This window comes from Akebia trifoliata, chromosome 4, assembly GCF_017979445.1.
Source record: "Akebia trifoliata isolate Shusen 1 chromosome 4, ASM1797944v1, whole genome shotgun sequence".
NCBI classification, from domain to species: domain Eukaryota; kingdom Viridiplantae; phylum Streptophyta; class Magnoliopsida; order Ranunculales; family Lardizabalaceae; genus Akebia; species Akebia trifoliata.
In genome coordinates, this window is record NC_141378.1 from 10,093,622 (window position 1) to 10,108,208 (window position 14,587).

Sequence of the window (14,587 nt, forward strand, 5' to 3'; positions counted from 1 at the left end):
GGAATTTTAGTCAAATCTTAGAAAATTAACAACTGGATCTGAGTTATAATCACTAATCATTACGCGAAAACGCGTGAAGTGCGCCGAAATTGAGCTAAAAGTCAGAAATTTAATAATTAGAGAGAGAGAGAGTTCTTATTTTCTCAACTTTTGGATATTTAAGGTGGCAGACACGGCTTTACTCTTCATCAACTATGTGAAGAAGAGGAAGTAATCCATACAAGGTAGGGTTTCTGCTCTTCAATTATCCCTCTGTTATAAGTGATGGGTTGTCGTTTTCCCCCATTGTAGACTGTTTGATCTATCAAAGATTCGATCTTCAAGTGTTTCTGTACTCCATTGTTGATAACTACTTATCTATTAGTCCTTAACAGCAACATTTATTCTTATTTTGCAGAAAAAATCAAGTCTTGGAGATTTTTTTAAATTTTTTTCTTATAAGATGGGAGAACCACTCTTCCTACATTTGATTTGTGTTGTTTTGGCTTGCTTGAGTTTATCTCTCGTGAAAGCAGAGGACCCTTATAGATACTACACTTGGACTGTTACTTATGGAACACTTGCTCCTCTTGGTATCCCTCAACAGGTTGATTTTCGATTTTCATTTATTTATTTTTTTCAATTCTGTTGAAGGTTTGACTTAAAATCTCTTTAATGGTTTTGGGTTTTTGATTTTGAAGGTTATTCTTATCAATGGCCAGTTTCCTGGTCCTAGACTTGACGTCGTAACCAACGACAACATAATTCTCAATCTCATTAACAAGCTAGACGAGCCATTTCTCTTGACCTGGTGAGTTCTTCTCTCACTTAATCTCTGTAACCAATTGTAATTATTTCTACCCATTAACACATTAACTTGCTAATTACTCAGTTCTCAGTATTTTTATTTGAACAATGTGGATAATAAAATCTATATCTTGTAGTCCAATTTCAGAACACTTCAAATTATGTTAAACATTCTTAGGAAAGAAGACATTTACCAATCCATTTTTTATTTTTACCACTTTATTGTCGTAGATTTGCACATAGTAACAAAAAAACGCGTTTAAAACACGCCTCATACCTCTGGCAATTAAAAAAACTCGTTTTTTACTTAAACACGTCTTTTCCTAAAACTAATACTTTCTTTGTAGCCTTAAGGTTGTTTATGATTTTATTCATGAATGTTGTTTAATATGGGATTTGATATGTAATAGAATTTGGTGATTCATAAATGTAGAAATACGAGACTTGATATATTTCTTATTTTATGTTTCAAAGGTTTTTTTTCCCAATTTCTTTCTCGTTTCTTTCCCGTTTCCTCCGTTTTGTCCGGAAGTTTTCCCTTGTTGTTTTAAGCCCATACTCCGACTTTGTGATTATGGATGTGCTTACTGCTAAAAACATTTTTTTTGTAGTAGTTTTTCAAGATCTGATATACATGGCTTTAAATCTTGTCCAAAACAACTCATCCAATTTGTCTTGGAATTGTCCACCAACGAGATGGATAGACAAGTTACCTCAAATGATGGTCTCATTTGTAAACACAGTCCATTGTCTCATTGTTGAACGAGATGACTCAAACAAATCGGAAGTCTAGGTCTCACTCATGGACTAGACGAGACATCAAAAGGAGTTTTTAAACCATCCTGATATACTTCTTTAGGATTGTAATTGGTACTTATTGAGTGCGCTTTGTTTTTTCAAATTAGGAATGGTATTAAGCAGAGGAAGAACTCATGGCAAGATGGAGTGTTGGGCACCAATTGCGCAATTCCTCCTAATTCAAACTACACATACAAATTCCAGACGAAAGATCAAATAGGAACCTTTACATATTTCCCCTCAACTCTAATGCATAGAGCGGCAGGTGGGTTTGGAGGTCTTAATGTCTACTCAAGACCAAGGATACCTATCCCATTTCCCTATCCAGATGGAGATTTCACTTTACTTGTCGGCGATTGGTACAAGACCAACCATAAGGTGATTAATTTGTATAATTTAATTTTTTTTCTTCCAAAGTTTATATTTAGGTTGTTTGTATTATTCATTTGGATTAGGTCTGCTTGTCAGCTTCATAGGTTTCTGCCTGAAACAATTTTGTCGTAAAATTTTATAATGAAATTGTTTCAAAGATGTTTATTCTATTTTTATCCTTGATTTGTTGCGATAGTAGCTTATGATGCTCTAATTTTTTTCAATGGTTGGCAATCCAACTTCAGTGTGCCATTACGCATTTTCTTGTATAAAAACTATAAATGCCATAAATCATGAAATAATTGTTTAAGGTAGTTGGTTTAGAAAGGTTAGCTGTTTTTTATTTTTTCCAAAAACTTCCCATATCAAGCATTTAGTTTTTAGGTGAACCGACGTGATCTCCTAGTGGCTTGTCCAGATTTCGAAACACTGATTAACAACATCATAACACCGTCGTAGTGTGGTGCAAAAGATAAATTTTTACAATAGCTATCACAATTTGTTTAGTTTTGTTGTTTTATGTATTTATTGTGATGTTTCTGATAGATGAAGAATGGATTTGGTATGTTTAGATAGTAATGTATCTGATATTTGCAGGTGTTGCAACAATTCTTGGACTCAGGGAAAATTCTTCCATTCCCCGATGCTGTTCTAATAAATGGCCAGACCCATTCTTCTTTCAGTGGTGACCAAGGTAACCATTCCCATCATAGTCTGCACTTAACATGAATTTGATTACGTGAATGTTGGTTCTTTTGTTAAGTAGGTTTCAATTGATTATCATCATCATCACCAAATCCTGTTTCTCCATTAAATTCTATCCAGAGTCATGTGTTCTGTTATTGAAAGTACTAGCATTTGCCCACAGGCATCCTCTTTGGGGTTAAGGGTGTAAAAGAGAAAAGATAATAAAATTGGAGGGGTATTTAAAGTTGAAGGGGTATTCGGGGAAAAGGAATTGAAGATGAAAAGCAATAAAGTTGGGGGTATCCTTGGAAAGTGGAAGAGAAAATGCAATAAAAGTAAAAGCTATGTCCTTGAGATACGTTCTTTGTGGGGTATAAAGATTGAGACAAAGGAGGGGGGCCCACCGTTGTTTTATTATAAAGGTGTTCATATCAACTTTCGCTACCTCAATCCATTTGGGATTGAATTACATTTTATATAAATTCATATAAAAAAATGAAGTAAGTTCTTGTTCAAATGTATTTGATATAAGATTTGTTGATTTATTTACAGGGAAAACGTACATGTTTAGGATCTCAAATGTGGGCTTGTCAACCTCTATCAATTTCCGGATTCAGGGCCATATGATGAAACTTGTAGAAGTTGAAGGATCTCACACCATACAAAACATCTATGATTCTCTTGATGTACATGTGGGCCAATCCGTGGCTGTCCTTGTAACATTAAATCAGCCACCCAAAGACTACTATATTGTTGCTTCTACACGCTTCACAAGGCTCATTCTTACCACAACTGCAGTGTTACACTACTCTAATTCTCACACACCAGTTTCTGGACCATTGCCCGTTGGTCCTACTTACCAAATACATTGGTCCATGGAGCAAGCCAGAACTTTCAGGTAAACTACTTTGAAAACTTCACCTTAAATACCTCGGAGATCTTGATGTCTTGGAATGTCTTGAAATCTTACTAAGGGTCTTGAGCTCACATTGTGGCATCCTAAAACATGATCTGATGCCATGGACTGTAGAGGACAAAATTTTAAGAACTTTGAAAAAAAATAGTTATCTTTCGCCATTGAATTTTAATTTTAAATTTGGGAGTTGGGTAGGCATCCATTTTCAACATCTTTGATGAAGTCTAAAACATTTTTTTTTTCCATTAAATCTAGAAGGCACCGGTATTGGATTGCCAATGTGGTGGTAATCCATCAGGGCCCAACTACCTTAGTAAGATTTCAAATCTTACTAATTTAGTAAGAAAAGTGTTTTTCTTAACTGAAATATGACCATTGGAATTTTAGTAAAATCTTTGAGTCTCCCTTGGTTTGGGTCTGACTTCGGTTCTCCTTCAGTTTGATATAGATTTGAGTAAAGGGTTGGAGCACCTCATTCACCATTTTTACTCAAATTTTGAATTTGAGTACAGCTAACATGTTGAAGTTGCCCACCGTCCCTTATTTTCTTTTGATACATTAGAGTTGGGATTGCAACTCGTTATAGCTCATTCTATATACTCTAATCTGTTGCATGACGAATGTTCGCTTCTTCATTACAAGGATTGTTAGGTTCTGTACCATTTTAACAAGATTCACACGTATTAATATACCCAAAAGTCTTACTTTATGATGATTTATTTTGATTCCCCATTTTTTTTTTTTTTGAAGATGGAATTTGACAGCAAATGCAGCGAGGCCCAACCCTCAAGGCTCATTCCATTACGGAAAGATAACGACATCAAGGACAATCATCTTGGCCAATTCAGCTCCTCTGATAAATGGAAAGCAACGTTATGCTGTTAATAGGGCTTCCTACATTAATGCAGATACCCCTCTGAAGCTTGCCGATCATTTCAACATCCCCGGTGTCTTCAATACAGATACCATCCAAGGCTTGCCTACTGGTGGTCCTGCCTTCCTTTCCACCTCTGTCATGAGAGCTTCCCTCCATGAGTTTATCGAAATTGTCTTTCAAAACAATGAGAAAGAAGTCCAATCTTGGCATCTTGACGGTTATGATTTTTGGGTTGTTGGGTAAGCCTCTCTATTATGTTTCGAGAGCTTCTACTGCCACACCAACTTTTACTAAGAGCACCCCAAGATGTGTGATAATTCTTTGGTAATTTCATATGAATTGGTGGTGCTGTTAGCAAAAGTTGGTGTGACAATAGAATCTATAGCATTGTTCTTGTGTTTAATATCTGATCATAATTTTTCGATGATTGTAGTTATGGTAGCGGACAATGGACTCCAGCCAACAGGAAAAGCTACAATCTAGTTGATACTCTCACCAGACACACTGCCCAGGTAACTGAAAACAGACCCTAAACCCTACAAATTTTTTTTCCGGTTATTTAAACGAGTTTGATGCGTTCTCCTCACACAAAATAAACAATGCAAAGCGTGCAGAGACTGACACATCATTAGAGGCATGAAAGTTTGATATCCTCATGCCATAATATTCAATATCTTGTTAGACCTATAAATGAGGGGAAAAACTTTGATTATTGATACATAGATGTTTTATTTGGGTAACAAAAATGATCAAAGGAATGACTAGGAATCAATCATGAAAAATGATAGTGTTTTTGTATAGGTCCTCCAAAGATCTGCATGTAGGGGTAATGGACCCAAAATAACAGTAAATTCGTCCCTCTGACGAGGTGTCGGTCTTGAATTAAACTTAGAGTCGACTTTAAATGGGGAATCTAGAATGTTGGTTAGTATTCAAGTGTTTTTGTTTTTTGAAGGTCTATCCGAATTCGTGGACCACTATATTGGTCTCCTTGGACAACCAAGGTATGTGGAACATAAGATCACAGGTGTGGGCAAGGCAGTACTTGGGGCAACAATTCTATCTCAGGGTCTGGACCTCGGAACGTAGCTTCGCTAATGAATATGACATTCCTTCCAATGCTCTCCTTTGTGGCAAAGCCAAGGGCCGACACGCTTAGTATGATTGATTATTATTTATTTTCTAGTTATCGGTCACGAGGGTGTGACTGCCAAAAAAGAGACGAAATACCGTATGAATTGTATTGTTAGATATTTAATTAGTACATAGTTTCACCTTCCATTTGTATCGATATGTAATTGTCGTTATGCAATTTATTTGACTGTTACATGGAGAATATCTTGGTAATGTGTATTTGGGTTCCAGATATTGACTCTTGCAATTGTTGTTCAACCTCTAGTCACAGCTATGTGGTCTAACCAATAAGAGTTTTGTGAATTTATCTATCGTAGATCATACGACCTTTAAATGCCGCAAGTAATGACAACCCGTCGATACTATGAAAATATGAAGTTTAGAAGGATTTGAAACAGATTTAATCGATAGAGGAATGTTATATACAAGTGGCAATGAAGGGTAAATGCCAATTATACTATTATACAAGAAGACACATATCACAAATCAAATATCATATATAAATGAATAACTAATCTTACATACAATAAAAGAAATTTATCTTTTCCTGATTCACAAATCAAAAACAATAGTCAAAATAGCTTTCTCCCTCACAAAGTGAGAATCTACAATTTCTATATGATGTGTGGTTCTTTCATGGAATACTCTTGGAGGCAATGTGAATTGTACTTTTATTATCGACATAAAAATATTAGTTTTAAAAGAAATCTAAGGACAAACAAATTTCTAAGAGAGATTTATCGGACAAATTTATTTGTTGTATTTTTGTTATAAAAATTTCTCTACTTTATTAGTTTTGTTATTCTAAAATCTTGAGTGGGATTCACGTCATTTTAAATATTTAAGTACCTATAGTATATTCAGTTCTTTTAATCACATATCATTATACTAAGGGTATTATTGGTATTTATAATTATATTTTAAAATGTGGGTTGCACTGCAAGATTTATTAAGAAAGAAAAGTACTTTTTTTTTGGATAATCAGACATCCTTGTAGATAGTGGATTGGGCTCGTATATGGGCTTTGTCCAGTCCATAGATTATGGTCTTGTCAGAGGATTAGTCTCGGAGCACGTGCAACGCCCGCACATCACACGCATCAGGTAAGTGAGGGTGCACCGTCATAGGTGGCCCCTAGGAATTAATGCTCATACTGGATATCGAACTCACGAACTACGGGCATTAACCACTTATCAGTTCAACATTGCCATTGAGCCAACCCCTAGGGGTTAGAAAGAAAAATACTTTATTTACCAAGTCAGTATGGAAAGTTTCTCGCATCAACTGTTGGCATCCAAAAACATGATCGTACTCCATAGAGTTGTAGAGGATACAATTATAAGAATTTTGATAAATAAATTCGAACCAAAGTTAATTTTCACCGTTTGATTTCAAATTTAAATTTGAGAGTTTGGTATCTGTCCATTTGCAACACCATGGATGAAGTTTAAGAAAGATTATTATTATTATTTTTAATTAATTTTCTTTTGAATCTGAGTTCTTCCATGAAATCTAGAGGGCTTGGTGTTGATTTTGCCAATTTGATAATACATGTGAGTTCAACAACCCCTTGATAAGATTTCAGTCCATTTTAAGAAGGAAAGTTTTGTTGAGTAAAAAACTTGAGGGAGCAAGATCCACTGTAGCCTGATTTTTCCGTAGCTGTCTTGTACGGGTGAGAGTGTGCGGCATCAGTAACACGGTTACATCCAATCATTTAAATTTAAACAATCTAAACTACGAGCAAAAGAGGTTTGACTTGTTATCTGGTGTTCTATGGACTGTAGAACAACAGCTACACAAAAATGGCACTTGAGAGGATCCCTGTTAAAGTGCATTTTTTTATAAGGAAAGTGCTGGAATGACAAAACGATGACAAAATGATGTGGTGGTGCATTTTTTTTAATAAGGAAAATGCTGGAATGACACAAAGATGACAAATTGATGTGGTGGCGCTCACATAACTATAGATGCTTTTTACTCATATCTCACGAAAAAGCATCTATGGTAATATGCACCGACACCACTAGTTTTTGTCACCCATGTGTCTCCCTTTATGTCCACCCCAGTATGACTCCTTCTATAAAAGAAAGAGAGATTTACTTGCAAATATAACTATTGCGGTTTTATTAAAAAGCTCTCTTGGAGTTCTGACAACTCCAAGAGAACCTTACTTTATGTAGTTTGTTACCAAATGGACTTTGGAGTGAGATCCACATCGTAGCATTCAAATTTATGTGGTTAATTTGTTACTTAACAGACATTCATTGGAGTGGATTCTGACCACATCAATTTATGGTACCCAAAAATATGATATGATACCACAAACTTATAGAAGATAAAATTTTAAAAAGTTAAAAAAAAAAATTTAATTAATTTTCACAATTGAATTTTAGTTTTAGATTTAGGAGTTTGATAGTCATCTATTTTCAACACGTAAATTTAAATTCTAAAACTATCTAATATAATTCTAATTAAACTATAAAATTATCTAATGTAATTCTAATTAAACACTAACTCTATTTAAAAATAATTATAATTAAACACTAATTCTATTTTAAAATAATTCTAATTAAACACTAACTCTATCTAAAAAGTACTTAAAAAAAATCTACAAATAAGAGTCTTTACAACTTATTTTTGTATGAAAAAATAAACCCTAAAAAAAATATGTTAAAAAACTTCCCTAACCTCCCATAAACCCTAATAAAATAAGTCATGCTGGGGTGACACAAGATTTACTGCCATTCTAACAATTCTAACATGGAGATGCATACATAACCGTAGATATTTTTACTCGTATCATGAGAAAACACATCTATGATTATGCTTACATCCCATGTTAGACTTGTGAAAATCGCAGTAAATATCGTATGTCATTCCAACATTTTCCTTTAGAAATTGAGAGATTAAGGGGCAAACCTATCTCTTTCATTTTAGGAAAATGCTGGAATGACATAAAGGTGATAAAAACTCTGTAGATGTTTTTTACTCGTATCTTGTAGAAAATCATCTACGACTATGTGCACGACACCACGAGTTTTTGTTACCCTTGTGTCATCCCAACATGACTCTTCATATTATTACAAGGATTTTATTAACATGTTTATTAAGAACACACATTAAAATGCAATAAATACACTTTGAAAGTTTGAATCAGAAGGTACTTTGGTAAAAAAGCAATTTTTTCAATGTCATTTTTAACACAAAACCCAATTTTCAAAGTATATTTATTGCATTTTAATATGTGCCTTTAAGATACACGTTAAAGTGCATTAAATATATCTTAAGGTGTTATGTAAAATTACCCTAAAAAAATTTCTTGTAAAGAGATTTATTGGGTGCAGACTTATTTGTTGCAATTTTATTGTAACACTTTTACTTTATCACGTTTGTTAGTTGAACAAACCTTTTTTCATGAATCAGGCTACCATGATTAACTTAGTTAGATTTCAAATCTACTAAAGGTTGTTGGGCTTACATGGATTGTCAAATTAGCAATTTAACGATACATTCTTCTAGATTTCATTGAAAAACTTAAATTCAAAAAACAAAATAAAAATTAAGTTAATTATCACTGGAATGAAAGTTGATAATTAGTGTATGTGTTTTTTTTTAAGCTGTCCTAAGCCACATGTCACTATACTATCATTTAGTTGAACACTTGTCCTCCAACGACATTGTACCCTATGAAAACTTTACCTTCTCTTCAACTTCGGTTTCTCCGTCTTTCTTGGAGACAAATCTGATGATCCAACCTCTACCTTGGTTTCAGACCCCATGACTGAAACCCTAATAACTCCTCTGTTTTTTCTCTCACCAATTCGAAAATCCTTTACTTCATTGCACCTACGATGGCATCTGCAGGTCTTCCACCCTCCTTTGCTTCCAAGGACTCCTTATCCTTCATGGGTTCTCCCACAAAGTCACTAAGAAGGAGCACCAAAGTATGTTTATCTGTTTTTTATCCTTAATTTTTATGTTAAATTTCTCATTTTTTCCTCCATTAATGTCTTCTTCTGTTGCAGATCTTTGTGTTTCAGAAGAAATTGGCGAAAATTGAGGATACCCATTTAGGAATTTTGGGCTCAGTCAAGTAAGTGCATGTTTGATTTGAAAAAAGAAAAAACCCAAAAAAGATAATTTTTGTTACTTTTTGTGGAAAATTTGTTCGATTTCATTGGTAATGTTTTATATTTAGATTTGTTTTATGGTGATTTTGTGAATTTGGCGGATTACAGAAAATGGGTCACCGAAATTTTGGTTGTTTTAGTGCTCAAAATAGTGGATATTTATGTTAATTAGCTTGAATTATAGTTAATTTAATTTCAAGATGAGCATAGTGTGAGTTTGTCGAATTATAAGATGGAATGGATTAGAGTTTGATAAAGTGCTCAAAATAGTGGAAATTTTTGTTTACAAAAACGGATATATATTTTTCAAAAATTATACAACATGGTGTGAAAACAAAATAATTACAAAAATGGATATATACCTATTTTTGTTAAAAAAAATTTATACCGAAATGGGTAAAGTTGCAAATTCGCTGCCTTCTGTTTATAAAAGCAATGAAATTCTACTTTGACGTTAATAGGTTGTATCTTTTTTATCCGGGCGTCAGTTTGGCCATTATTATATATGCTTTTGGGCTAGCTCTCGAAGATCTATCCAGGAGGAGCAACAAAACAGTTCAATCATTCTTATTTTTCATTTCAATATTATTTTTAGTAGTTTTTGGGCACAATTTTGCAATTTTCGAGTTTAGTTTCAAGTCCCAAAACAGCAGCGAATTCTCTTGGTTCTTGTAAATATGTTATATACAAAAATAGGTATATACCCTGTTTTGTAATTTTTTTAATACCCAGTTCTATAATTTTCAAAACTTTCATACCCATTTTTGTAAAACACCCTTTGATGCTAAATGCTTTAGTGGAAAATTTTGGATTAATTGCTTGTCTTGATCCCATTAATTGCATGTTTGCAACTGCACTTGTTTAGCAATCTCCATGATTTTGTTTGAGTAGCTCCGTTCCGCTCAACCAGAATTATGTAGAATCCCTTTTCTTTTCTTAAGAGATGTATATACCCATCAAAAATTGCTAAGATTACAGCTTTTTTCGAATCACGTGCTTCTAATTTGGTCCTTTGATGATGCATACATAGGAAGAAAAAAAAACCATGCTTAAGATTACAAACTTCCACGCTTTAAGATTACTAACTTCCGATGCAACCTGCAGGATTGACCCTAAGAGATAAGAATGTATCCGTTTTTTATTTGAGTCACCTGATCTCTGTAATTGTACTACTTTAGATTTCCTAAATTGTGCTGTCTCAATGGCTTTTTGATTGAAGGAGAAATCGTGCTTTGAAGTTGGAGGCCTCAAAGGAGTTTTCTAGATTGACGCAAGAGCTTACAATAAAGAAATTAGAGAAAGTAGAAGAAATCGACTCTGGGTTAGATCTTTTTGACGTGATGAAACATAGGTTTATAAGTTTCAAAAAGCACAAATACTTGTAAGTAGCGATTAATGTTGATGTGTGTTTTTCTCTTTAATTTTGAGAATGATCAGCCCTTCACTTTTCGTACATTTTGAGCAGGGAAGACTTGGATCATTTTCAAAATCTTGCAAAAGCTCAAGCACCCAAGGTGATTAAACAAAGGTTTCTTTTGTGGTTCTAAATGTTCTTTGTCCCCATACTTGTTTAATCCTTATTGGGTCCCTTTCTCTTCATCTTTAATTTCATTCTTAAAAAGAAAGAAGGGAATAACCCGATCTTTCATTCTTTTTTGCTTCATTTTATTGCAAATTTACATGGGTAGTTTCTTGTTAACTGACAAGTTCAAGGACAGTTCATGGTGATTGCTTGTGCAGACTCTAGGGTGTGCCCATCGAGCATCCTTGGGTTTCAACCCGGAGAAGCCTTTACGGTGCGAAATGTCGCGAACCTCGTTCCTCCATTTGAGGTATTGATTCTGGTCATTTCTTCCATCTTGGCTTGTTATCTAGTTTATTACCGAGAACATCAAATTGAGATAATTATGATTGAAATTACTGCATGATTCCTTACGGAAATTGTCATCTTAAACTTACTGCATGATTCCTCCTTTTTTTTTTGGCAGAATGGACCCTCCGAAACTAATGCCGCCCTCGAGTTTGCTGTAAATTCTCTCGAGGTATGTGCATTTGTGCATATATATATATGGGTCGGGCTCCAGTGACTCATGAGAAAGCACATGATCTCCAACCATTTAAACATGAAATCCAATGGTTGGATTTACATGTATCCAGATATACAATATCAAGGATACTTATTTCTGGGATAAATCTCAACTGTTGAATTTTATGTTTCCATGGTTGGGATCATGTGTTTTTTCAATTAGTCATTATTCATGAGTCAATGGATGCCAACCTCTCTCTCTCTCTCTTTATATATATATAGGGGCAGGATTGTGATCCAACATGTCTTGTAAACAGGGTTGGAAATCTCCTCACAAAAATCAGCCCATTATGAAACTTCTAATCCATCAAAAGTGGTTTATTGGGGTTAGAAGTTTCGGAATTGGATGGTGAGGATGTATACATTCATTCATACATACCTTCATAATATTGTTGTACTTAAGATTATAACTTAAATGCTGCCCCTCTAAACACAAATCTGACGGTTCAATTGGTGGATCATACTAAAATTATAGCAAGTTTATGTCTGCACTTTGGATGAGAAAGGTGAAAAGTAATTTGGTTTGTACAGGTTGAAAATCTATTGGTAATTGGCCACAGCTGCTGTGGGGGCATTCGGGCCCTTATGAGCATGCAAGATGAAGTAGATTCAAGGTTTGATTGGCCAATTCTTTTTCTTTCTATCTTCTAGGATCGTGGCTTGTGATTATTCTTTCTCATTTATTTTTGAGAGATTCTATTGCCACACCAATTTTTGCCAATGCCATTCCAATTCATATGCAAGTCACCCAAGAATTAGCACTCATCTTGGGGTGGCGTTAGTAATAGTTGGTGTGGCAATAGAAGCCCTCTTTCACTTTTTTCCCTTCTAGAGCAGTAGCCCATCCTCATGTTTTTATTTTTGTTTATGTTTATCTATGTTTTCCAGTAGCTTCATTAGGAATTGGGTTGTTATTGGAAAAAATGCGAGGATAAGCACAAAGGCTGCTGCTGCAAACCTCAGCTTTGACCAACAATGCAGCCACTGTGAGAAGGTGATCTCTTTCTTCCCTCCTCCATTACTTAAGACCCTTAAATGTCATATTTCTAGAATTCCTGTTGGCCCACATACTTCATGGTCAAAAAATGTCAAATTGATGGAATAAGATGATCCTTTCCTTAGTACCACCAAATTAGTTTCTTTCCTTTCTAACATTAAAAAAGAACCTCAAAAATAAGCTAAAAGTTTTAGATTAAATAGATGGATGGTGGGAATTTGGGATCATACCCCCTGTATTTTTTTTTTTGATTTAAAATACATTTTGTACCTCTCACAATTAAAGCAATAAAAAAAAATTAAAAAAAAAACTTGGACTTTTTTGAAAAAACAAACACGTTATTATGTTTTAAACACGGTTTTTACGTTTTAAACAATTTTTTTTATAATAAAAATAAATCAGTTTTTAATAGGTCTAATTAATTTCTATGGCCTTGTAAGTTTTTGTTATTTGGTACATTGTTTAATTGTAAGATTTAATGATAATGTCTCGATGTTAAGATTTTTATTTAATTTTTTTTCTATTGTTTGTTATTTTTCTCAATACATACATTGATGTTTAGACATTTTGTTAGCATTATAAAATGTATAATTCTGTGTGAAGAAAACATGTTATCATGCATTAATAATCAATAATATTTTTTTTTCTCAGTATTAAAATTTTAGATGAAATGTTGCTAATAAAAAAAAAAGAAAGAATAAATGTCTTATTATAATTAGATTATGAATTCATTTTTTTTTTTAATATAATTTTTAATATTTTATTTACCTTTGTCAAAAATTTTCCTGTTTCCTCTTTTTTTTCCCGAAGTTTTCCCTTGCCGTTTTAAACCTGTATCCCTACTTGGTGACTATGGTTAGGATCATCTGATCATAGCGAGTTGGGTGATATATTTAAGATCATAGGAAGTCAGTCAGTCGTGATAGCTACTAAAGCGAGTTACCTTTCTAATCCAGGAATCCATTAACCATTCTTTGGTGAACTTGCTAACATATCCATGGATAGAAGAAAGAGTGAGTAAAGGATTGCTTCATATTCATGGTGGTTACTATGATTTTGTCAACTGTACATTTGAGAAATGGACCCTCGATTACAAGGGAAGTAATAGTAACGTGGAGGAGAAAGGTGAGATGTACGCTTTCACAGGTCAAGAATTTTGGTCCTGAGTTTCGCAACTTAGCAGCCTTTGTTTCCTCATCCCACGATTCTCAATTCTTATGGCTTCTAGTGAACGTAATAAAATCTTTCTTCAGTCCACAACATTGTGATATACATCATTATGTGATTGAATACGGGCTAAATCCCCATCTTTCAAAGGCAAAAATTAAGATTATTTTCTTTATTTGTGGAGCTCCTACCTTGTTGTATGTGTGATTTGTGTGATAATAAAGGGATATTTGTATTTTGTAAGATGTTTGTGTACTTGTTATGATTTTTGTAAGCTATTTGTGTACTTGTTATGATTTATGAACATGGTTTCAATAATATACTTCAATTTGTCTCCAGTTATGGTGTACTTAGATACATAAACATTTATATGCTAGAAGACAAAGTAGTAATACAGGTACCAAAAGTTGCATGGATACTTCTACATTACTGTTTATTATTTTTATTTTATTTATTATTAGTTATCTATTTTTTAAACACTTTTTTTCCCCCTAAATTCATACAAATAAACTGATTTTTTTAAGGGGTTACCCATTTCTCTGAATTTTCCAATTTGCCCATTTTTCCAAACTAAAATAAACCCTAAACTCTAATTTAGTTCTGTTTTTTTTTTAAAAAGGTCTTTTATTAGAGG

The 14,587-nt window shown here is 33.7% G+C and overlaps 2 protein-coding genes across 3 annotated transcripts; both read left to right on the plus strand.

Annotated features, from left to right (window-relative positions):
- LOC147403676 (L-ascorbate oxidase homolog) lies at positions 1–5,817 on the plus strand. Its single transcript, XM_086439343.1, has 9 exons — positions 1–224; positions 398–586; positions 681–790; positions 1,692–1,962; positions 2,554–2,650; positions 3,196–3,541; positions 4,310–4,675; positions 4,870–4,948; positions 5,392–5,817. The coding sequence occupies exons 2-9, from the start codon at positions 443–445 to the stop codon at positions 5,593–5,595; spliced, it is 1,617 nt and encodes a 538-aa protein (XP_086295469.1). The 5' UTR covers positions 1–224; positions 398–442; the 3' UTR covers positions 5,596–5,817.
- Positions 5,818–9,256: 3,439 nt separating this feature from the next.
- LOC147403677 (beta carbonic anhydrase 5, chloroplastic-like) lies at positions 9,257–14,291 on the plus strand. 2 transcript variants are annotated; one of them, XM_086439347.1, is made up of 9 exons: positions 9,257–9,517; positions 9,599–9,666; positions 10,923–11,084; positions 11,169–11,217; positions 11,422–11,535; positions 11,692–11,745; positions 12,321–12,403; positions 12,681–12,783; positions 13,743–14,291. In XM_086439347.1, exons 1-9 carry the CDS (start codon positions 9,425–9,427, stop codon positions 13,950–13,952), a joined length of 936 nt encoding a protein of 311 aa, XP_086295473.1. In that variant the 5' UTR covers positions 9,257–9,424; the 3' UTR covers positions 13,953–14,291. The 2 variants fall into 2 exon arrangements, with proteins under 2 accessions (XP_086295473.1, XP_086295472.1); XM_086439346.1 differs by having other exon boundaries at positions 9,261–9,517; positions 12,678–12,783.
- Positions 14,292–14,587: the final 296 nt, after the last annotated feature.

Bases quoted from the DNA above. Each gene is read 5' to 3' on its own strand.
- LOC147403676 (XM_086439343.1), top strand. From the start codon at position 443: ATGGGAGAACCACTCTTCCTACATTTGATTTGTGTTGTTTTGGCTTGC. The intron at 791-1,691 runs GTGAGTTCTTCT...TTTTCAAATTAG, and splicing joins GAGCCATTTCTCTTGACCTG to GAATGGTATTAAGCAGAGGA. The intron at 3,542-4,309 runs GTAAACTACTTT...TTTTTTTTGAAG, and splicing joins GAGCAAGCCAGAACTTTCAG to ATGGAATTTGACAGCAAATG.
- LOC147403677 (XM_086439346.1), top strand. From the start codon at position 9,425: ATGGCATCTGCAGGTCTTCCACCCTCCTTTGCTTCCAAGGACTCCTTA. The intron at 9,518-9,598 runs GTATGTTTATCT...CTTCTGTTGCAG, and splicing joins CACTAAGAAGGAGCACCAAA to ATCTTTGTGTTTCAGAAGAA. The intron at 11,085-11,168 runs GTAAGTAGCGAT...CATTTTGAGCAG, and splicing joins TTCAAAAAGCACAAATACTT to GGAAGACTTGGATCATTTTC.